The sequence below is a fragment of the Ciona robusta genome, chromosome 10 (assembly GCF_009617815.1).
Source record: "Ciona robusta chromosome 10, ASM961781v2".
Classification (NCBI taxonomy): Eukaryota; Metazoa; Chordata; class Ascidiacea; order Phlebobranchia; family Cionidae; genus Ciona; species Ciona robusta.
This window is the reverse complement of record NC_143244.1, coordinates 7,642,414-7,666,698: the sequence shown is the minus strand read 5'-3', so window position 1 is coordinate 7,666,698 and position 24,285 is coordinate 7,642,414. Positions and strand designations below refer to the sequence as shown.

General features: G+C 32.7%; 1 protein-coding gene across 1 annotated transcript in view; it reads right to left on the bottom strand.

Annotated features, from left to right (window-relative positions):
* Positions 1–24,285, bottom strand: part of LOC149730385 (crystal protein-like) — a 24,846-nt gene extending 561 nt beyond the window's left edge. Inside the window, exons 1-9 of the mRNA XM_089887105.1 lie at positions 24,004–24,285; positions 22,711–22,922; positions 21,831–22,072; positions 3,929–4,064; positions 2,880–3,088; positions 2,471–2,615; positions 1,880–2,047; positions 985–1,128; positions 491–667 (exon numbers count right to left, since the gene is read on the bottom strand). Of these exons, the coding sequence (XP_089743231.1) occupies positions 491–667; positions 985–1,128; positions 1,880–2,047; positions 2,471–2,615; positions 2,880–3,088; positions 3,929–4,064; positions 21,831–22,072; positions 22,711–22,922; positions 24,004–24,148 (1,578 nt within the window). The 5' untranslated portion in view covers positions 24,149–24,285. The remainder of the gene's footprint in view (positions 1–490; positions 668–984; positions 1,129–1,879; positions 2,048–2,470; positions 2,616–2,879; positions 3,089–3,928; positions 4,065–21,830; positions 22,073–22,710; positions 22,923–24,003) is intronic.

Below are 24,285 nucleotides of genomic sequence, written 5' to 3'. Positions count from 1 at the left end.
ATTGATTAATTAAATCAAATTTACTAATGTAGGTTAAGGTAAAATTTAACACGATTGCGAAAAACAGATTAAATAAAACATTGAAAAGAAGGTATTTAGCAGCAAGGCAAAGTCGGCAAAACACGCTATAGATTAAAACTACTTTAGCGGAAGTTGTGTATAAAACATGACTGCTAAATATACTTCAATACAGCATTAATTAACTCATATTGAGTTGTCTTTAATCAAAAAACAAATAGAAAACTGTGCATATAGACACAACAGCAGTTAGATATATTTGTATAGTAGGGTGGGGAAAATGGGACACCTTTTCATTCCAATTTTTTGTCCCATTTGGTAGTAAACAAAAAACATTCAAAGAATTATAAAACCATATCCTCACGACTCCCATAGACCGTTGTTAATTGTTTAAAATACGATCAGGATACTTAGATATTATGTGCTAAAGATACCCAATCTCCCCCCACCCTACTATATTTAAAGTCATTACCTTTCCATTTGGATGTGCGTGTTTAGCAAAGTTGGTCCAATACCACGCAAAACGTTCGGATAAAACTTTTTCTTCTTCTGTATATTCAAATGTTGTTAGAGGTTCAACATTGAATAAATAAGCCAACTCTGCAGCGTGACATACACGATAGAAACACTGCGGCTGCTCCCATACCTCCTGGAATTTAAAGGGGATTTTAGCAGTGCTAAATGAACGTAACTTATTTATCCTTGACAGTCATTATACCAAGGGTGTTCTGTCTCATACACCTTGTGTTCGCTTATGAGTTACCATGCATGCAACTTATTTGTCCTCATATGGCGGTGCAACGGCAGTCGTTATAACACAGGATTTTTTTTCATAAACTTTTTGCCCACTTACGAGTTACAACATATGCAGCTTGTGGCTGATTGGTTTTGAACTTTTTAGTCTATGTTTGATCAGCTATTGGCCATCCACACTTTGATCTTATTATATATCTAATCCACGCTTACATAGAACGACCACGTTTGGTTGAGTATATACCACCATCTGTCAACTGCTGTAGAGTTGAGCGCCTTTCGTTGTGGGCAAGTGAACAAATACTCTGTGGCGAGGTGGTTCAGATTCTCTCTGTTGTCGCATCCAGGTTCTGTACACTAAGTATGACAAAATACCAGTCTGTATATAGTAGTCTACTATAGGGTATTTTGTATGTATCTTGCTACTTACGAGTTACCATGTATGTAACTTATCTAGTTTAACATACCAAGGCAACAGAAGTCGCAATAACATAGATATTTTTTCCACCACTTGCTTATACGAGTTACCACGTATGTAACTTAATTATCCGCACATGGCAGGGCAACGACAGTCGTTATAACACGGGTGTTCTGTTTCATACACCTCGTGCCCGCTTACAAGTTACCACGTATGTAACTGATTTATCCTCGCATGGCGAGGCAAGGACAGTCGTTACAACACGAATGTTCTGTTTTATACACCTTGTGCCCGATTACAAGTTACCATGAATGTAACTTATTTATCCTCGCATGGCGGGGCAACAACTGTCGTTATAACACGGGTGTTCTGTTTCATACACCTTGTGCCTGCTTACAAGTAACCACGTATGTAACTTATTTATCCTCGCATGGCGGGGCAATGACAGTCGTTATAACACGAATGTTCTGTTTCATACACCTCCTGCCAGCTTACAAGTAACCACGTATGTAACTTATTTATCCTCGCATGGCGGAGCAACGGCAGTCGTTATAACACCGGTGTTCTGTTTCATACCACTCGTTCCAGCTTACGGGTTATCACATATAAAATTTTGTGGGTAATTTTTTGTATGACTGTCAAAGGTAAAGATATATATACCGGTATCCGAACATAATTATACCAATTTACCTCTGGGTATTGCTCCAGCACTTTATTATAATGCATTGGTTTGAATACAGCTAGCAGCAATGCTTTGTAAGATGCACCATCCATTGGATTTGGGAACGCCTCCGCCACAAATATCATTCCTTCATCTACCGTAGCTCCCAATAACATTGGCTTCTTCTGCTCTTGGCCCTTAAAACATCGATGTGAAAATTAGAGAAAAAAGGGTAGTGTGTTATACTATAAGAGTAAAATGCAGTGAAATTTTATTAATTTGTCCTCACAGAGTAAAAAGCTTTGAGTTCTATTAGGGATGTCTTATGCAACACATGCGGTAACTTCACATGCTTTGTGCCAACTCACAAGTTTACAACTTTCGTGGGTTGTGTAATACAAGTTAGAAACTAACAGAATATAACCCCCCACCCAAAAAAAGTGAAAAAAAAACAGTGCAACAAAAAATATACTACAAAAATATATACAATATAAAGAACAAAAAAACAATAATTAATTTTAATTAACTTCACCAACATATATGTTACAACAGACTTGGCACATACAAAAAAATATAATTACTTGTAATTGCAAGAAAATCACACAAGAAAAAAACCTTACCTGCATAAAGGTAAGAATAGGTTGCGCTGGTACGACCAAACCATCAATTACAGGACTCCATGGTTGGAATATCATTGTTATGAGAGAAGGGTCAGTCACTTCAAGGGACGTCATGTTAAATGCAACTTCCAACTCAGTGAGTGATCTGGAAAACAATTAGAGATAAATAGAGAATATTTCATTGATGGAATAAAAGTGTTTTCGTATATTGGGGTAAAATGAGACATGATTTTATGAAGAAGGTTGAGGTAAGATGGGATATGTTTTCATTTTCTTTTATCAAGAATATTTACAAAATTGTGTAAAATATTCTTACCACTATTAAAATAAAGTTGTTAAAACACGAATTGGAAAATTATTAATATTACGTCTAACAAAGGCTGTTTAGTTTTTGAAATAAAATAAATACCGAGATCTGAGACAAGTCATGTCATTTCTTGAGCAATTTGCGGCCTCCGAAAAACGACCACCAAACTCTTTAGCGTCAGCTAGTGACCGTAAAGGGAGTCCGAACGGATTGCTTTCCATGATAGCTTGGTGGAATAGTTTGTCACTAACACCTGATGTGAGATGAACACCAATCGACTCTGCTCCGGCACTCTGGCCAAACAATGTCACCTATATACATAGAGACAATTTAAACATACATAAATACATCAATTTTCTATTTGAAAAAGAAACTGTCGATGCCATTTAGGCGAAATATATCTCTCTTTTATTATACAATTGGTTGGTCTTGATTTGTGCAGGTTACGTTTCATTGCATCAGATTCTTATTAATACATCATAACCAACCAAACAATGTCACCTATGAATAAATGTAACTTACTTTATCCTTGCGTGGCCGGAAAAACTTACTTTTTTGGGGATTTTTTCTTTTTTTTTATGTATGGCTGATAATTTGGACAACCCATTAGTGACCACTGGGTTGGAGCAATCGCCGTTAGTGTCTTGCCCAAGGACACATACACCCACAATGGTAGCTGCGACGAGCCTTGAACCCATTACCTCTGGGTTACAGGCAAGCGCTAACCACTATACTACGGCGCCGGACACTTACGTAAGGTATTAATATAGAATTATATAATTACATAATGTTTTGACGCGCAGATATAAATATAGTAGTCTACTATGGGTTAAGATGGAACTTTATCAGGTATATTCCCATATTTATTAATCACATTACCCACAAAGTCACATACGTGGTAACTTGTAAGTGAGCACGAGGTGTATGAAACAAAACACCCATGTTATAACGACTGTCGTTTCCCTAACGTGAGGATAAATAAGTTACATACGTGGTAACTCGTAAACGAGCTTGAGGTTTATGAAACATAACATTCGTGTTATAACATTGCCATGCGAGGATAAATAAGTTACATTCGTCCGGAGTGTTAATTTTGACTGCCACGAATTTTAACAAAATTTCCAATAAATTAATCACAAGTGTGGACTCACTTTATTTGGATCACCCCCAAATCTTGCAATGTTATCGCGAACCCATTCCAATGTTTTCACTTGATCCAGGAAACCAAAGTTTCCTTTCCCTTCGTTCTCACCTTCACCCTGAACCAGGAAGCCAAGATGAGCAACTCTGTAAATGTTCAAAAATATTTTGAACTTGTGGTAAAAATAAACAAAAAATATCTTAAAATTTCTGTCTTAAAAATGCCCCACACTCTGGAACACAAGTGGAGTGGTGCACAAGTGCAACTCCACAAATCCGGGATGGTTAATTGAAATATAAAAAAAGTAAAAAGTAAGGAAAACCAGAAAAAAAGCATGTTTATAGAGCAACATATATATCTCATCGCTGTCTTAAAGATATTTTTTAATGGAGCGTTGTCTTAAAAATATCTTTAAAAAGTCCCAAACATAAATATATAAAAAGTCCCAAACATAAATATACCCAAAAAATATTCCAAATATATTTCAAAATTGTGGTAAAATTATACTAAAAATAATTTTAAAATATCCTCAATATTTTCCAAAAACGGTTTTCCAGTTTTGGTACAAACACATGATACCGGTATCATGCGTTGGGGTAGAATCTCAATTTTTTGACTTTGACATAAAATCGCAATTTTTTCAGTTTTGGTACAAACACATGATACCGGTATCATGCGTTGGGATAGAATCTCAATTTTTTGACTTTGCTAAAAAATCAAATTTTTTCAGTTTGGTACAAACCCATGATACCGGTATCATGCGTTGAAGTAGAATATCAATTTTTTGACTTTGCTAAAAAATCAATTTTTTTTTAATTTTGTTACAAACACATGATACCGGTATCATGCGTTGGGGTAGAATCTCAATTTTTTGACTTTGCTAAAAAATCAAATTTTTTGAATTTTGGTACAAACACATGATACCGGTATCATGCGTTGGGGTGGAATCTCAATTTTTTGACTTTGGTAAAAAATCAAATTTTTTGAATTTTGGTACAAACACATGATACCGGTATCATGCGTTGGGGTGGAATCTCAATTTTTTGACTTTGGTAAAAAATCAAATTTTTTGAATTTTGGTACAAACACATGATACCGGTATCATGCGTTGAGGTAGAATCTCAATTTTTTGACTTTGGTAAAAAATCAAATTTTTTCAGTTTTGGTACAAACACATGATACCGGTATCATGCATTGGGGTAGAATCTCAATTTTTTGACTTTGCTAAAAAATCAATTTTTTTGAATTTTGTTACAAACACATGATACCGGTATCATGCGTTGGGGTAGAATCTCAATTTTTTGACTTTGGTAAAAAATCAATTTTTTTCAGTTTTGGTACAAACACATGATACCGGTATCATGCGTTGAGGTAGAATCTCAATTTTTTGACTTTGGTAAAAAATCAAATTTTTTCAGTTTTGGTACAAACACATGATACCGGTATCATGCGTTGGGGTAGAATCTCAATTTTTTGACTTATGTAATAAATCAATTTTTTTTCAAATTTGGTACAAACACATGATACCGGTATCATGCGTTGGGGTAGAATCTCAATTTTTTGACTTTGGTAAAAAATTAAATTTTTTGAATTTTGGTACAAACACATGATACCGGATCATGCGTTGGGGTAGAATCTCAATTTTTTAACTTTGTAAAAAATCGATTTTTTTGAATTTTGGTAAAAAATCATTTTTTTTGAATTTTGTTACAAACACATGATACCGGTATCATGCGTTGGGGTGGAATCTCAATTTTTTGACTTTGCTAAAAAATCAAATTTTTTGAATTTTGGTACAAACACATGATACCGGTATCATGCGTTGGGGTGGAATCTCAATTTTTTGACTTTGCTAAAAAATCAAATTTTTTGAATTTTGGTACAAACACATGATACCGGTATCATGCGTTGGGGTGGAATCTCAATTTTTTGACTTTGCTAAAAAATCAAATTTTTTGAGTTTTGGTACAAACACATGATACCGGTATCATGCGTTGGGGTAAATTTCATTTTTTTGACTTTGGTAAGAAAATCAATTTTTTTGAATTTTGTTACAAACACATGATACCGGTATTATGCGTTGGGGTCCAATCTCAATTTTTTGACTTTGCTAAAAAATCAAATTTTTTGAATTTTGGTACAAACACATGATACCGGTATCATGCGTTGGGGTAGAATATAAATTTTTTAACTTTGGTAAAAAATCAAATTTTTTGAATTTTGGTACAAACACATGATACCGGTATCATGCGTTGGGGTAGAATCTCAATTTTTTGACTTATGTAATAAATCAATTTTTTTTTCAAATTTGGTACAAACACATGATACCGGTATCATGCGTTGGGGTAGAATATAAATTTTTTAACTTTGCTAAAAAATCAAATTTTTTGAATTTTGGTACAAACACATGATACCGGTATCATGCGTTGGGGAAGAATCTCAATTTTTTGACTTTGGTAAAAAATCAAATTTTCTGAATTTTGGTACAAACACATGATACCGGTATCATGCGTTTGTACCAAATTTGAAAAAAAAATTGATTTATTAAAAAAAAAATTGATTTACCGGTATCATGCGTTGGGGTAAATTTCATTTTTTTGACTTTGGTAAAAAATCAAATTTTTGGAATTTTGGTACAAACACATGAAAAAATCAAATTTTTTGAATTTTGGTACAAACACATGATACCGGTATCATGCGTTGGGGTAGAATCTCAATTTTTTGACTTTGGTAAAAAATCAATTTTTTTGAATTTTGTTACAAACACATGATACCGGTATCATGCGTTGGGGTAGAATCTCAATTTTTTGACTTTGGTAAAAAATCAAATTTTTTGAATTTTGGTACAAACACATGATACCGGTATCATGCGTTGGGGTAGAATCTCAATTTTTTAACTTTGCTAAAAAATCAAATTTTTTGAATTTTGTTACAAACACATGATACCGGTATCATGCGTTGGGGTAGAATCTCAATTTTTTGACTTTGGTAAAAAATCAAATTTTTTGAATTTTGTTACAAACACATGATACCGGTATCATGCGTTGGGGTAGAATCTCAATTTTTTAACTTTGCTAAAAAATCAAATTTTTTGAATTTTGTTACAAACACATGATACCGGTATCATGCGTTGGGGTAGAATCTCAATTTTTTGACTTTGGTAAAAAATCAAATTTTTTGAATTTTGGTACAAACACATGATACCGGTATCATGCGTTGGGGTAGAATCTCAATTTTTTAACTTTGTAAAAAATCGATTTTTTTGAATTTTGGTACAAACACATGATACCGGTACCATGCGTTGGGGTAGAATCTCAATTTTTTGACTTTGATAAAAAATCAATTTTTTTAAATTTTCTTACAAACACATGATACCGGTATCATGCGTTGGGGTGGTAGAATCTCAATTTTTTGACTTTGGTAAAAAATTACAATTTTTTTAGTTTTGGTACAAACACATGATACCGGTATCATGCGTTGGGGTAGAATTTCATTTTTTTGACTTTGGTAAAAAATCAAATTTTTTGAATTTTGTTACAAACACATGATACCGGTATCATGCGTTGGGGTGGAATCTCAATTTTTTGACTTTGCTAAAAAATCAAATTTTTTGAATTTTGGTACAAACACATGATACCGGTATCATGCGTTGGGGTGGAATCTCAATTTTTTGACTTTGCTAAAAAATCAAATTTTTTGAATTTTGGTACAAACACATGATACCGGTATCATGCGTTGGGGTGGAATCTCAATTTTTTGACTTTGCTAAAAAATCAAATTTTTTGAGTTTTGGTACAAACACATGATACCGGTATCATGCGTTGGGGTAAATTTCATTTTTTTGACTTTGGTAAGAAAATCAATTTTTTTGAATTTTGTTACAAACACATGATACCGGTATTATGCGTTGGGGTCTAATCTCAATTTTTTGACTTTGCTAAAAAATCAAATTTTTTGAATTTTGGTACAAACACATGATACCGGTATCATGCGTTGGGGTAGAATCTCAATTTTTTGACTTATGTAATAAATCAATTTTTTTTTCAAATTTGGTACAAACACATGATACCGGTATCATGCGTTGGGGTAGAATCTCAATTTTTTGACTTTGGTAAAAAATCAAATTTTCTGAATTTTGGTACAAACACATGATACCGGTATCATGCGTTGGGGTAGAATCTCAATTTTTTGACTTATGTAATAAATCAATTTTTTTTTCAAATTTGGTACAAACACATGATACCGGTATCATGCGTTGGGGAAGAATCTCAATTTTTTGACTTTGGTAAAAAATCAAATTTTTGGAATTTTGGTACAAACACATGAAAAAATCAAATTTTTTGAATTTTGGTACAAACACATGATACCGGTATCATGCGTTGGGGTAGAATCTCAATTTTTTAACTTTGCTAAAAAATCAAATTTTTTGAATTTTGTTACAAACACATGATACCGGTATCATGCGTTGGGGTAGAATCTCAATTTTTTGACTTTGGTAAAAAATCAAATTTTTTGAATTTTGTTACAAACACATGATACCGGTATCATGCGTTGGGGTAGAATCTCAATTTTTTAACTTTGCTAAAAAATCAAATTTTTTGAATTTTGTTACAAACACATGATACCGGTATCATGCGTTGGGGTAGAATCTCAATTTTTTGACTTTGGTAAAAAATCAAATTTTTTGAATTTTGGTACAAACACATGATACCGGTATCATGCGTTGGGGTAGAATCTCAATTTTTTAACTTTGTAAAAAATCGATTTTTTTGAATTTTGGTACAAACACATGATACCGGTACCATGCGTTGGGGTAGAATCTCAATTTTTTGACTTTGATAAAAAATCAATTTTTTTAAATTTTCTTACAAACACATGATACCGGTATCATGCGTTGGGGTGGTAGAATCTCAATTTTTTGACTTTGGTAAAAAATTACAATTTTTTTAGTTTTGGTACAAACACATGATACCGGTATCATGCGTTGGGGTAGAATTTCATTTTTTTGACTTTGGTAAAAAATCAAATTTTTTGAATTTTGTTACAAACACATGATACCGGTATCATGCGTTGGGGTAGAATCTCAATTTTTTAACTTTGCTAAAAAATCAAATTTTTTGAATTTTGGTACAAACACATGATACCGGTATCATGCGTTGGGGTAGAATCTCAATTTTTTGACTTTGGTAAAAAATCAAATTTTTTCAGTTTTGGTACAAACACATGATACCGGTATCATGCGTTGAGGTAGAATCTCAATTTTTTGACTTTGGTAAGAAATCAAATTTTTTCAGTTTTGGTACAAACACATGATACCGGTATCATGCGTTGGGGTGGAATCTCAATTTTTTGACTTTGCTAAAAAATCAAATTTTTTGAATTTTTGTACAAACACATGATACCGGTATCATGCGTTGGGGTAAATTTCATTTTTTTGACTTTGGTAAAAAATCAATTTTTTTGAATTTTGTTACAAACACATGATACCGGTATCATGCGTTGGGGTGGAATCTCAATTTTTTGACTTTGCTAAAAAATCAAATTTTTTGAATTTTGGTACAAACACATGATACCGGTATCATGCGTTGGGGTGGAATCTCAATTTTTTGACTTTGCTAAAAAATCAAATTTTTTGAATTTTGGTACAAACACATGATACCGGTATCATGCGTTGGGGTAGAATCTCAATTTTTTGACTTTGCTAAAAAATCAAATTTTTTGATTTTTGGTACAAACACATGATACTGGTATCATGCGTTGGGGTGGAATCTCAATTTTTTGACTTTGCTAAAAAATCAAATTTTTTGAGTTTTGTTACAAACACATGATACCGGTATCATGCGTTGGGGTAGAATCTCAATTTTTTAACTTTGGTAAAAAATCAATTTTTTTGAATTTTGGTACAAACACATCATACCGGTATCATGCGTTGGGGTAGAATCTCAATTTTTTGACTTTGATAAAAAATCAATTTTTTTGAATTTTGTTACAAACAGTAGTAGAATCTCAATTTTTTGACTTTGGTAAAAAATTACATTTTTTTTTAGTTTTGGTACAAACACATGATACTGGTATCATGCGTTGGGGTAGAATCTCAATTTTTTAACTTTGGTAAAAAATCAAATTTTTTGAATTTTGGTACAAACACATGCGGTATCATGCGTTGGGGTAGAATTTCATTTTTTTGTCGCTGGTAAAAAATCAGTTTTTTTGAATCTTGTTACAAACACATAATACCGGTATCATGCGTTGGGGTAGAATCTCAATTTTTTGACTTTGGTAAAAAATCAAATTTTTTGAATTTTGGTACAAACACATGATACCAGTATCATGCGTTGGGGTAGAATCTCAATTTTTTGACTTTGGTAAAAAATCAATTTTTTTGAATTTTGTTACAAACACATGATACCGGTATCATGCGTTGGGGTGGAATCTCAATTTTTTGACTTTGCTAAAAAATCAAATTTTTTGAATTTTGGTACAAACACATGATACCGGTATCATGCGTTGGGGTGGAATCTCAATTTTTTGACTTTGCTAAAAAATCAAATTTTTTGAATTTTGGTACAAACACATGATACCGGTATCATGCGTTGGGGTGGAATCTCAATTTTTTGACTTTGCTAAAAAATCAAATTTTTTGAGTTTTGGTACAAACACATGATACCGGTATCATGCGTTGGGGTAAATTTCATTTTTTTGACTTTGGTAAGAAAATCAATTTTTTTGAATTTTGTTACAAACACATGATACCGGTATTATGCGTTGGGGTCCAATCTCAATTTTTTGACTTTGCTAAAAAATCAAATTTTTTGAATTTTGGTACAAACACATGATACCGGTATCATGCGTTGGGGTAGAATCTAAATTTTTTAACTTTGGTAAAAAATCAAATTTTTTGAATTTTGGTACAAACACATGATACCGGTATCATGCGTTGGGGTAGAATCTCAATTTTTTGACTTATGTAATAAATCAATTTTTTTTCAAATTTGGTACAAACACATGATACCGGTATCATGCGTTGGGGAAGAATCTCAATTTTTTGACTTTGGTAAAAAATCAAATTTTCTGAATTTTGGTACAAACACATGATACCGGTATCATGCGTTGGGGTAAATTTCATTTTTTTGACTTTGGTAAAAAATCAAATTTTTTGAATTTTGTTACAAACACATGATACCGGTATCATGCGTTGGGGTAAATTTCATTTTTTTGACTTTGGTAAGAAAATCAATTTTTTTGAATTTTGTTACAAACACATGATACCGGTATTATGCGTTGGGGTCTAATCTCAATTTTTTGACTTTGCTAAAAAATCAAATTTTTTGAATTTTGGTACAAACACATGATACCGGTATCATGCGTTGGGGTAGAATCTCAATTTTTTGACTTATGTAATAAATCAATTTTTTTTTCAAATTTGGTACAAACACATGATACCTGTATCATGCGTTGGGGAAGAATCTCAATTTTTTGACTTTGGTAAAAAATCAAATTTTCTGAATTTTGGTACAAACACATGATACCGGTATCATGCGTTGGGGTAAATTTCATTTTTTTGACTTTGGTAAAAAATCAAATTTTTGGAATTTTGGTACAAACACATGAAAAAATCAAATTTTTTGAATTTTGGTACAAACACATGATACCGGTATCATGCGTTGGGGTAGAATCTCAATTTTTTGACTTTGGTAAAAAATCAATTTTTTTGAATTTTGTTACAAACACATGATACCGGTATCATGCGTTGGGGTAGAATCTCAATTTTTTGACTTTGGTAAAAATCAAATTTTTTGAATTTTGGTACAAACACATGATACCGGTATCATGCGTTGGGGTAGAATCTCAATTTTTTAACTTTGCTAAAAAATCAAATTTTTTGAATTTTGTTACAAACACATGATACCGGTATCATGCGTTGGGGTAGAATCTCAATTTTTTGACTTTGGTAAAAAATCAAATTTTTTGAATTTTGTTACAAACACATGATACCGGTATCATGCGTTGGGGTAGAATCTCAATTTTTTAACTTTGCTAAAAAATCAAATTTTTTGAATTTTGTTACAAACACATGATACCGGTATCATGAGTTGGGGTAGAATCTCAATTTTTTGACTTTGGTAAAAAATCAAATTTTTTGAATTTTGGTACAAACACATGATACCGGTATCATGCGTTGGGGTAGAATCTCAATTTTTTAACTTTGTAAAAAATCGATTTTTTTGAATTTTGGTACAAACACATGATACCGGTACCATGCGTTGGGGTAGAATCTCAATTTTTTGACTTTGATAAAAAATCAATTTTTTTAAATTTTCTTACAAACACATGATACCGGTATCATGCGTTGGGGTGGTAGAATCTCAATTTTTTGACTTTGGTAAAAAATTACAATTTTTTTAGTTTTGGTACAAACACATGATACCGGTATCATGCGTTGGGGTAGAATTTCATTTTTTTGACTTTGGTAAAAAATCAAATTTTTTGAATTTTGTTACAAACACATGATACCGGTATCATGCGTTGGGGTAGAATCTCAATTTTTTAACTTTGCTAAAAAATCAAATTTTTTGAATTTTGGTACAAACACATGATACCGGTATCATGCGTTGGGGTAGAATCTCAATTTTTTGACTTTGGTAAAAAATCAAATTTTTTCAGTTTTGGTACAAACACATGATACCGGTATCATGCGTTGAGGTAGAATCTCAATTTTTTGACTTTGGTAAGAAATCAAATTTTTTCAGTTTTGGTACAAACACATGATACCGGTATCATGCGTTGGGGTAGAATCTCAATTTTTTGACTTTGCTAAAAAATCAAATTTTTTGAATTTTTGTACAAACACATGATACCGGTATCATGCGTTGGGGTAAATTTCATTTTTTTGACTTTGGTAAAAAATCAATTTTTTTGAATTTTGTTACAAACACATGATACCGGTATCATGCGTTGGGGTGGAATCTCAATTTTTTGACTTTGCTAAAAAATCAAATTTTTTGAATTTTGGTACAAACACATGATACCGGTATCATGCGTTGGGGTGGAATCTCAATTTTTTGACTTTGCTAAAAAATCAAATTTTTTGAATTTTGGTACAAACACATGATACCGGTATCATGCGTTGGGGTAGAATCTCAATTTTTTGACTTTGCTAAAAAATCAATTTTTTTGAATTTTGGTACAAACACATGATACTGGTATCATGCGTTGGGGTGGAATCTCAATTTTTTGACTTTGCTAAAAAATCAAATTTTTTGAGTTTTGTTACAAACACATGATACCGGTATCATGCGTTGGGGTAGAATCTCAATTTTTTAACTTTGGTAAAAAATCAATTTTTTTGAATTTTGGTACAAACACATCATACCGGTATCATGCGTTGGGGTAGAATCTCAATTTTTTGACTTTGATAAAAAATCAATTTTTTTGAATTTTGTTACAAACAGTAGTAGAATCTCAATTTTTTGACTTTGGTAAAAAATTACATTTTTTTTTAGTTTTGGTACAAACACATGATACTGGTATCATGCGTTGGGGTAGAATCTCAATTTTTTAACTTTGGTAAAAAATCAAATTTTTTGAATTTTGGTACAAACACATGCGGTATCATGCGTTGGGGTAGAATTTCATTTTTTTGTCGCTGGTAAAAAATCAGTTTTTTTGAATCTTGTTACAAACACATAATACCGGTATCATGCGTTGGGGTAGAATCTCAATTTTTTGACTTTGGTAAAAAATCAAATTTTTTGAATTTTGGTACAAACACATGATACCAGTATCATGCGTTGGGGTAGAATCTCAATTTTTTGACTTTGGTAAAAAATCAATTTTTTTGAATTTTGTTACAAACACATGATACCGGTATCATGCGTTGGGGTGGAATCTCAATTTTTTGACTTTGCTAAAAAATCAAATTTTTTGAATTTTGGTACAAACACATGATACCGGTATCATGCGTTGGGGTGGAATCTCAATTTTTTGACTTTGCTAAAAAATCAAATTTTTTGAATTTTGGTACAAACACATGATACCGGTATCATGCGTTGGGGTGGAATCTCAATTTTTTGACTTTGCTAAAAAATCAAATTTTTTGAGTTTTGGTACAAACACATGATACCGGTATCATGCGTTGGGGTAAATTTCATTTTTTTGACTTTGGTAAGAAAATCAATTTTTTTGAATTTTGTTACAAACACATGATACCGGTATTATGCGTTGGGGTCCAATCTCAATTTTTTGACTTTGCTAAAAAATCAAATTTTTTGAATTTTGGTACAAACACATGATACCGGTATCATGCGTTGGGGTAGAATCTAAATTTTTTAACTTTGGTAAAAAATCAAATTTTTTGAATTTTGGTACAAACACATGATACCGGTATCATGCGTTGGGGTAGAATCTCAATTTTTTGACTTATGTAATAAATCAATTTTTTTTCAAATTTGGTACAAACACATGATACCGGTATCATGCGTTGGGGAAGAATCTCAATTTTTTGACTTTGGTAAAAAATCAAATTTTCTGAATTTTGGTACAAACACATGATACCGGTATCATGCGTTGGGGTAAATTTCATTTTTTTGACTTTGGTAAAAAATCAAATTTTTGGAATTTTGGTACAAACACATGATACCGGTATCATGCGTTGGGGTAGAATCTCAATTTTTTGACTTTGCTAAAAAATCAAATTTTTTGAATTTTGTTACTAACACATGATACCGGTATCATGCGTTGGGGTAGAATCTCATTTTTTTGACTTTGGTAAAAAATCAATTTTTTTGAATTTTGTTACAAACACATGATACCGGTATCATGCGTTGGGGTAGAATCTCAATTTTTTGACTTTGGTAAAAAATCAATTTTTTTAAATTTTGTTACAAACACATGATACCGGTATCATGCGTTGGGGTAGAATCTCAATTTTTTGACTTTGGTAAAAAATCAATTTTTTTAAATTTTGTTACAAACACATGATACCGGTATCATGCGTTGGGGTAGAATCTCAATTTTTTAACTTTGTAAAAAATCGATTTTTTTGAATTTTGGTACAAACACATGATACCGGTATCATGCGTTGGGGTAGAATCTCAATTTTTTGACTTTGATAAAAAATCAATTTTTTTGAATTTTGTTACAAACACATGATACCGGTATCATGCGTTGGGGTGGTAGAATCTCAATTTTTTGACTTTGGTAAAAAATTACAATTTTTTTAGTTTTGGTACAAACACATGATACCGGTATCATGCGTTGGGGTAGAATTTCATTTTTTTGACTTTGGTAAAAAATCAAATTTTTTGAATTTTGTTACAAACACATGATACCGGTATCATGCGTTGGGGTAGAATCTCAATTTTTTGACTTTGCTAAAAAATCAAATTTTTTGAATTTTGGTACAAACACATGACACCGGTATTATGCGTTGGGGTCCAATCTCAATTTTTTGACTTTGCTAAAAAATCAAATTTTTTGAATTTTGGTACAAACACATGATACCGGTATCATGCGTTGGGGTAGAATCTAAATTTTTTAACTTTGGTAAAAAATCAAATTTTTTGAATTTTGGTACAAACACATGATACCGGTATCATGCGTTGGGGTAGAATCTCAATTTTTTGACTTATGTAATAAATCAATTTTTTTTTCAAATTTGGTACAAACACATGATACCGGTATCATGCGTTGGGGAAGAATCTCAATTTTTTGACTTTGGTAAAAAATCAAATTTTCTGAATTTTGGTACAAACACATGATACCGGTATCATGCGTTGGGGTAAATTTCATTTTTTTGACTTTGGTAAAAAATCAAAATTTTGGAATTTTGGTACAAACACATGAAAAAATCAAATTTTTTGAATTTTGGTACAAACACATGATACCGGTATCATGCGTTGGGGTAGAATCTCAATTTTTTGACTTTGGTAAAAAATCAATTTTTTTGAATTTTGTTACAAACACATGATACCGGTATCATGCGTTGGGGTAGAATCTCAATTTTTTGACTTTGGTAAAAAATCAAATTTTTTGAATTTTGGTACAAACACATGATACCGGTATCATGCGTTGGGGTAGAATCTCAATTTTTTAACTTTGTAAAAAATCGATTTTTTTGAATTTTGGTACAAACACATGATACCGGTACCATGCGTTGGGGTAGAATCTCAATTTTTTGACTTTGATAAAAAATCAATTTTTTTAAATTTTGTTACAAACACATGATACCGGTATCATGCGTTGGGGTAGAATTTCATTTTTTTGACTTTGGTAAAAAATCAAATTTTTTTAATTTTGTTACAAACACATGATACCGGTATCATGCGTTGGGGTAGAATCTCAATTTTTTAACTTTGCTAAAAAATCAAATTTTTTGAATTTTGGTACAAACACATGATACCGGTATCATGCGTTGGGGTAGAATCTCAATTTTTTGACTTTGGTAAAAAATCAAATTTTTTCAGTTTTGGTACAAACACATGATACCGGTATCATGCGTTGAGGTAGAATCTCAATTTTTTGACTTTGGTAAGAAATCAAATTTTTTCAGTTTTGGTACAAACACATGATACCGGTATCATGCGTTGTGGTGGAATCTCAATTTTTTGACTTTGGTAAAAAATCAAATTTTTTCAGTTTTGGTACAAACACATGATACCGGTATCATGCGTTGGGGTAGAATCTCAATTTTTTGACTTTGCTAAAAAATCAAATTTTTTGAATTTTGGTACAAACACATGATACCGGTATCATGCGTTGAGGTAGAATCTCAATTTTTTGACTTTGGTAAAAAATCAAATTTTTTCAGTTTTGGTACAAACACATGATACCGGTATCATGCATTGGGGTAGAATCTCAATTTTTTGACTTTGCTAAAAAATCAAATTTTTTGAATTTTGGTACAAACACATGATACCGGTATCATGCGTTGGGGTAGAATCTCAATTTTTTGACTATGGTAAAAAATCAATTTTTTTGAATTTTGTTACAAACACATGATACCGGTATCATGCGTTGGGGTAGAATCTCAATTTTTTGACTTTGGTAAAAAATCAATTTTTTTCAGTTTTGGTACAAACACATGATACCGGTATCATGCGTTGAGGTAGAATCTCAATTTTTTGACTTTGGTAAAAAATCAAATTTTTTCAGTTTTGGTACAAACACATGATACCGGTATCATGCGTTGGGGTGGTAGAATCTCAATTTTTTGACTTTGGTAAAAAATTACAATTTTTTTAGTTTTGGTACAAACACATGATACCGGTATCATGCGTTGGGGTAGAATTTCATTTTTTTGACTTTGGTAAAAAATCAAATTTTTTGAATTTTGTTACAAACACATGATACCGGTATCATGCGTTGGGGTAGAATCTCAATTTTTTAACTTTGCTAAAAAATCAAATTTTTTGAATTTTGGTACAAACACATGATACCGGTATCATGCGTTGGGGTAGAATCTCAATTTTTTGACTTTGGTAAAAAATCAAATTTTTTCAGTTTTGGTACAAACACATGATACCGGTATCATGCGTTGAGGTAGAATCTCAATTTTTTGACTTTGGTAAGAAATCAAATTTTTTCAGTTTTGGTACAAACACATGATACCGGTATCATGCGTTGTGGTGGAATCTCAATTTTTTGACTTTGGTAAAAAATCAAATTTTTTCAGTTTTGGTACAAACACATGATACCGGTATCATGCGTTGGGGTAGAATCTCAATTTTTTGACTTTGCTAAAAAATCAATTTTTTTGAATTTTGGTACAAACACATGATACCGGTATCATGCGTTGGGGTAAATTTCATTTTTTGACTTTGGTAAAAAATCAATTTTTTTGAATTTTGTTACAAACACATGATACCGGTATCATGCGTTGAGGTAGAATCTCAATTTTTTGACTTTGGTAAAAAATCAAATTTTTTCAGTTTTGGTACAAACACATGATACCGGTATCATGCATTGGGGTAGAATCTCAATTTTTTGACTTTGCTAAAAAATCAAATTTTTTGAATTTTGGTACAAACACATGATACCGGTATCATGCGTTGGGGTAGAATCTCAATTTTTTGACTTTGGTAAAAAATCAATTTTTTTGAATTTTGTTACAAACACATGATACCGGTATCATGCGTTGGGGTAGAATCTCAATTTTTTGACTTTGGTAAAAAATCAATTTTTTTCAGTTTTGGTACAAACACATGATACCGGTATCATGCGTTGAGGTAGAATCTCAATTTTTTGACTTTGGTAAAAAATCAAATTTTTTGAATTTTGGTACAAACACATGATACCGGTATCATGCGTTGGGGTAGAATCTCAATTTTTTAACTTTGTAAAAAATCGATTTTTTTGAATTTTGGTACAAACACATGATACCGGTAGCATGCGTTGGGGTAGAATCTCAATTTTTTGACTTTGATAAAAAATCAATTTTTTTCAAATTTGTTACAAACACATGATACCGGTATCATGCGTTGGGGTGGTAGAATCTCAATTTTTTGACTTTGGTAAAAAATTACAATTTTTTTAGTTTTGGTACAAACACATGATACCGGTATCATGCGTTGGGGTAGAATTTCATTTTTTTGACTTTGGTAAAAAATCAAATTTTTTGAATTTTGTTACAAACACATGATACCGGTATCATGCGTTGGGGTAGAATCTCAATTTTTTGACTTTGCTAAAAAATCAAATTTTTTGAATTTTGGTACAAACACATGATACCGGTATCATGCGTTGGGGTAGAATCTCAATTTTTTTTTTTGGTAAAAAATCAATTTTTTTGAATTTTGTTACAAACACATGATACCGGTATCATGCGTTGGGGTAGAATCTCAATTTTTTGACTTTGGTAAAAAATCAAATTTTTTCAGTTTTGGTACAAACACATGATACCGGTATCATGCATTGGGGTAGAATCTCAATTTTTTGACTTTGCTAAAAAATCAAATTTTTTGAATTTTGGTACAAACACATGATACCGGTATCATGCGTTGGGGTAGAATCTCAATTTTTTGACTTTGGTAAAAAATCAATTTTTTTGAATTTTGTTACAAACACATGATACCGGTATCATGCGTTGGGGTAGAATCTCAATTTTTTGACTTTGGTAAAAAATCAATTTTTTTCAGTTTTGGTACAAACACATGATACCGGTATCATGCGTTGAGGTAGAATCTCAATTTTTTGACTTTGGTAAAAAATCAAATTTTTTCAGTTTTGGTACAAACACATGATACCGGTATCATGCGTTGAGGTAGAATCTCAATTTTTTGACTTTGGTAAAAAATCAATTTTTTTGAATTTTGTTACAAACACATGATACCGGTATCATGCGTTGGGGTAGAATCTCAATTTTTTGACTTATGTAATAAATCAATTTTTTTTCAAATTTGGTACAAACACATGATACCGGTATCATGCGTTGGGGTAGAATCTCAATTTTTTGACTTTGGTAAAAAATCAAATTTTTTGAATTTTGGTACAAACACATGATACCGGTATCATGCGTTGGGGTGGAATCTCAATTTTTTAACTTTGGTAAAAAATCAAATTTTTTGAATTTTGGTACAAACACATGATACCGGTATCATGCGTTGAGGTAGAATCTCAATTTTTTACTTTGGTAAAAAATCAATTTTTTTGAATTTTGGTACAAACACATGATACCGGTATCATGCGTTGGGGTAGAATCTCAATTTTTTGACTTATGTAATAAATCAATTTTTTTTCAAATTTGGTACAAACACATGATACCGGTATCATGCGTTGGGGTAGAATCTCAATTTTTTGACTTTGGTAAAAAATCAAATTTTTTGAATTTTGGTACAAACACATGATACCGGTATCATGCGTTGGGGTAGAATCTCAATTTTTTGACTTTGGTAAAAAATCAAATTTTTTGAATTTTGGTACAAACACATGATACCGGTATCATGCGTTGGGGTAAAATCTCAATTTTTTAACTTTGGTAAAAAATCAAATTTTTTGAATTTTGGTACAAACACATGATACCGGTATCATGCGTTGAGGTAGAATCTCAATTTTTTACTTTGGTAAAAAATCAATTTTTTTGAATTTTGGTACAAACACATGATACCGGTATCATGCGTTGGGGTAAAATCTCAATTTTTTAACTTTGGTAAAAAATCAAATTTTTTGAATTTTGGTACAAACACATGATACCGGTATCATGCGTTGAGGTAGAATCTCAATTTTTTACTTTGGTAAAAAATCAATTTTTTTGAATTTTGGTACAAACACATGATACCGGTATCATGCGTTGGGGTAGAATCTCAATTTTTTGACTTATGTAATAAATCAATTTTTTTTCAAATTTGGTACAAACACATGATACCGGTATCATGCGTTGGGGTAGAATCTCAATTTTTTGACTTTGGTAAAAAATCAAATTTTTTGAATTTTGGTACAAACACATGATACCGGTATCATGCGTTGAGGTAGAATCTCAATTTTTTACTTTGGTAAAAAATCAATTTTTTTGAATTTTGGTACAAACACATGATACCGGTATTATGCGTTGGGGTCCAATCTCAATTTTTTAACTTTGGTAAAAAATCAAATTTTTTGAATTTTGGTACAAACACATGATACCGGTATCATGCGTTGGGGTAGAATCTCAATTTTTTGACTTATGTAATAAATCAATTTTTTTTCAAATTTGGTACAAACACATGATACCGGTATCATGCGTTGGGGTAAATTTCAATTTTTTGACTGTGGTAAAAATCAAATTTTTTGAATTTTGGTACAAACACATGATACCCCAACACATGATACCGGTATCATGCGTTGGGGTAGAATCTCAATTTTTTGACTTTGCTAAAAAATCAAATTTTTTGAATTTTGGTACAAACACATGATACCGGTATCATGCGTTGTATCATGCGTTGGGGTAGAATCTAAATTTTTTGACTTTGGTAAAAAATCAATTTTTTTGAATTTTGTTACAAACACATGATACCGGTATCATGCGTTGGGGTAAATTTCATTTTTTTGACTTTGGTAAAAAATTAATTTTTTTGAATTTTGTTACAAACACATGATACCGGTATCATGCGTTGGGGTAGAATCTACCGGTATCATGCGTTGGGGTAGAATCTCAATTTTTTGACTTTGGTAAAAAATCAAATTTTTTGAGCTTTGGTACAAACACATGATACCGGTATCATGCGTTGGGGTAGAATCTCAATTTTTTGACTTTGGTAAAAAATCAATTTTTTTGAATTTTGTTACAAACACATGATACCGGTATCATGCGTTGGGGTAGAATCTCAATTTTTTGACTTTGGTAAAAAATCAAATTTTTTGAATTTTGGTACAAACACATGATACCGGTATCATGCGTTGGGGTGGTAGAATCTCAATTTTTTGACCTATGTAATAAATCAATTTTTTTTCAATTTTGGTACAAACACATGATACCGGTATCATGCGTTGAGGTAGAATCTCAATTTTTTGACCTATGTAATAAATCAATTTTTTTTCAATTTTGGTACAAACACATGATACCGGTATTATGCGTTGGGGTAGAATCTCAATTTTTTGACTTTGGTAAAAATTAAATTTTTTGAATTTTGGTACAAACACATGATACCAGTATCATACCTGTATCATGCGTTGGGGTAGAATCTCAATTTTTTGACCTATGTAATAAATCAATTTTTTTTCAATTTTGGTACAAACACATGATACCGGTATCATGCATTGGGGTAGAATCTCAATTTTTTGACTTTGGTAGAAATTAAATTTTTGAATTTTGGTACAAACACATGATAAAACATGGGCATGACATGGGCGTGGCATGGCCTTGGCATGGGCGTGGCATGGGCGTGGCATGGGCGTGGCATGGGCGTGGCATGGGCGTGGCATGGATATAAATGCATCACCTGTAATTTGTAGTCACTATGATGACGTCGCCGAGGTTCGACATAAATCGCCCATCGTATAGAACGCACGACCCAGCGCCGTTCAAGAAGTTTCCACCATAAAACCAAACCATGACTGCGAGCGATTGTCCACTTTGGGTGTCCAACATGTAATGATTATCCTCGATTACGGAGTTGCCCGAAACCTTGGTCGCTAATCTTCGAGGCACCCACACGTTCAAGTAAAGACAATCCTCGTTCGTCTGAAATAGTTGCATTCATCTATTCTCTACAAAGATTATTGCTGCCTGCTTGGTTAATGTATAGTGGGGTGGGGTAAGATGGGACACCCTTTTATTACCTTTTCCGTCCCATTTGGTACCCTGCTTAAAGCCTTAGAAACAAGAATTTAGTGCTACGAAAACGTAATAGACAAAATTAAGTTCAACCAGTTTCATATTAAAATACATGGTAGGGTGGGGTAAGATGGGACACGTTTCTATTTATTTTCCCTCCCATTTGATAGTAAACGAAGAACATACAAAGAATTATAAAACAGTCATAACTCTCATAATTAAGAGTTTAAAATACGATCAGAATATTTGGATATTGAAACGTGTCTCGTTCCCCCCACCCCACTATAATTAAAAACATTCCAAAAAATAACGACCTGGTGCCACGAAAACGTAACAGACAAAAAGTTTAACTAATTGCATATTAAAAGATATATATTTCGCCTAAATGGTATCGTCAGTCTCTTATTCAATTTGTTATAACGACTTCCGTTTATCCCGCCATGCGAGGATTAGTAAGTTACGTTCAATCATTTCCAATACTACAAATTATAATCTTTGCAATTGCGACCGTACTTTAAAAACTCCACAAATAAAACTGAAAATACCTCATGCGGACAAGAATACTCCGACGCTGGTTGGTCGCATATTTGAGGGCAGGCAGGCCTGGTGTAGGTCGCGTCCCATTGGCCGCCGGGGAAGTTTACGGGGTCACGTGGGTTCCGCCACCGCCAATCAGCGACCGGGGGTTGACTGAATGGGATCCCGAGAAACATTCCGGCCTCAGGGGTAAGTTGGCCCACCAGAACCCCTTGGTTTACTGTATAGGATTCGTAAAATCAGGGGTTTTGAAATGTTAACTTTTGACCGATACTCTTATGCGCATGTTTTAACGACTACCGCTGTTACTTCGCCGAAAATAAATAGGTCATGCCGTCCCTGCTATGCTTATTGTAAGTTCGTAAATGTAAACTTTCTAGAGGTTTAATGAATGTATGTTTAGTCCTCGTGTGGCGAGAAAACGACCATAGGTGCGTGTTGAAAAATATTAACAAATTGATGATCCTATTTGGTGTGTGTGCTACAACCGCTTATCACTGGTTTACTGTTTGTAGGATGCGGTTTATGATTTAACCAGAGTTCTTGGAATGTCGGCTTTTCGTTCTTATTGCATGCGGGTGTTTCTATAGGCAATAAAGTCAACAATAATTAATTTAACCCAATTGTAATTTTTAATGGGATTAGTAACTTACAAAAATGGCAGTCTTTGTAACTCGTGGGTGATACATAGACACTCGTGTTATAACGACTATTGTAAGTAGCCCCGACACCCATGGTATAACTTCCACCCGCTAACGAGTTACCAAGTGTATATGACTTTGTTGGTGATTATTTTAATCGAAAGTTTTTTTTTACGATTAGTTAAAATAAATAATTTTTTAATGTTTATTAGTATGTGACGGACAGTAGCAGAGACGAACCTCGAATTCATAACCGCTGGGTTACAGCTAGACTAACCAGCACTCGGTTAGGCGCCGGACGTTATAGCAAAAAAAGTGCTGTTGTATTCTATGCGGGTGAGGTCCCGCGGCGCTGCACGCCTTATTGAGACCTAAGATTTCCGCCAAGAATGACCCAGTGTCCATGGGCGAGAAACTTAACGGCAATTTCTCCAACCCAGTGGTCACTAATGGGTTGTCCAAATTACAAGCAATACATACAAAAAAAATTGAAAAAATCCAAAAAAAATTAATCACTCACAAAGTAACATACATGGTAACTCGTAAGCTGGCACGAGGTGTTAAACCTGTGTGATAACGACTGTCGTTTTCCGGCCACGGGGATAAAGTAAGTTACATTCATTACTCCAATATAAAATGTCTAACTTATAAAATACATACCGCTTGCTTCAATCTTATCCACAAAGGCATCTTCCACACCTTGGTCGCTTGCTTGTTGAGGTACAACTAACACTATTGGTAAAACTATAGCAATCACACAAAGTGCGGAAACCAAAGGAATTATATATTTCTTGTCCAACCCCATACTAACTTGCTGTAAAAATACGTCTTGAAAATTAAAACACTTTATAAATGGTCTCAAATTTTGGTGCTAGTTAAAATCTCCCCCCCCCCCCATCTTATTTGCTAACCACTAACCCCTATAACCACTAACTACTAACT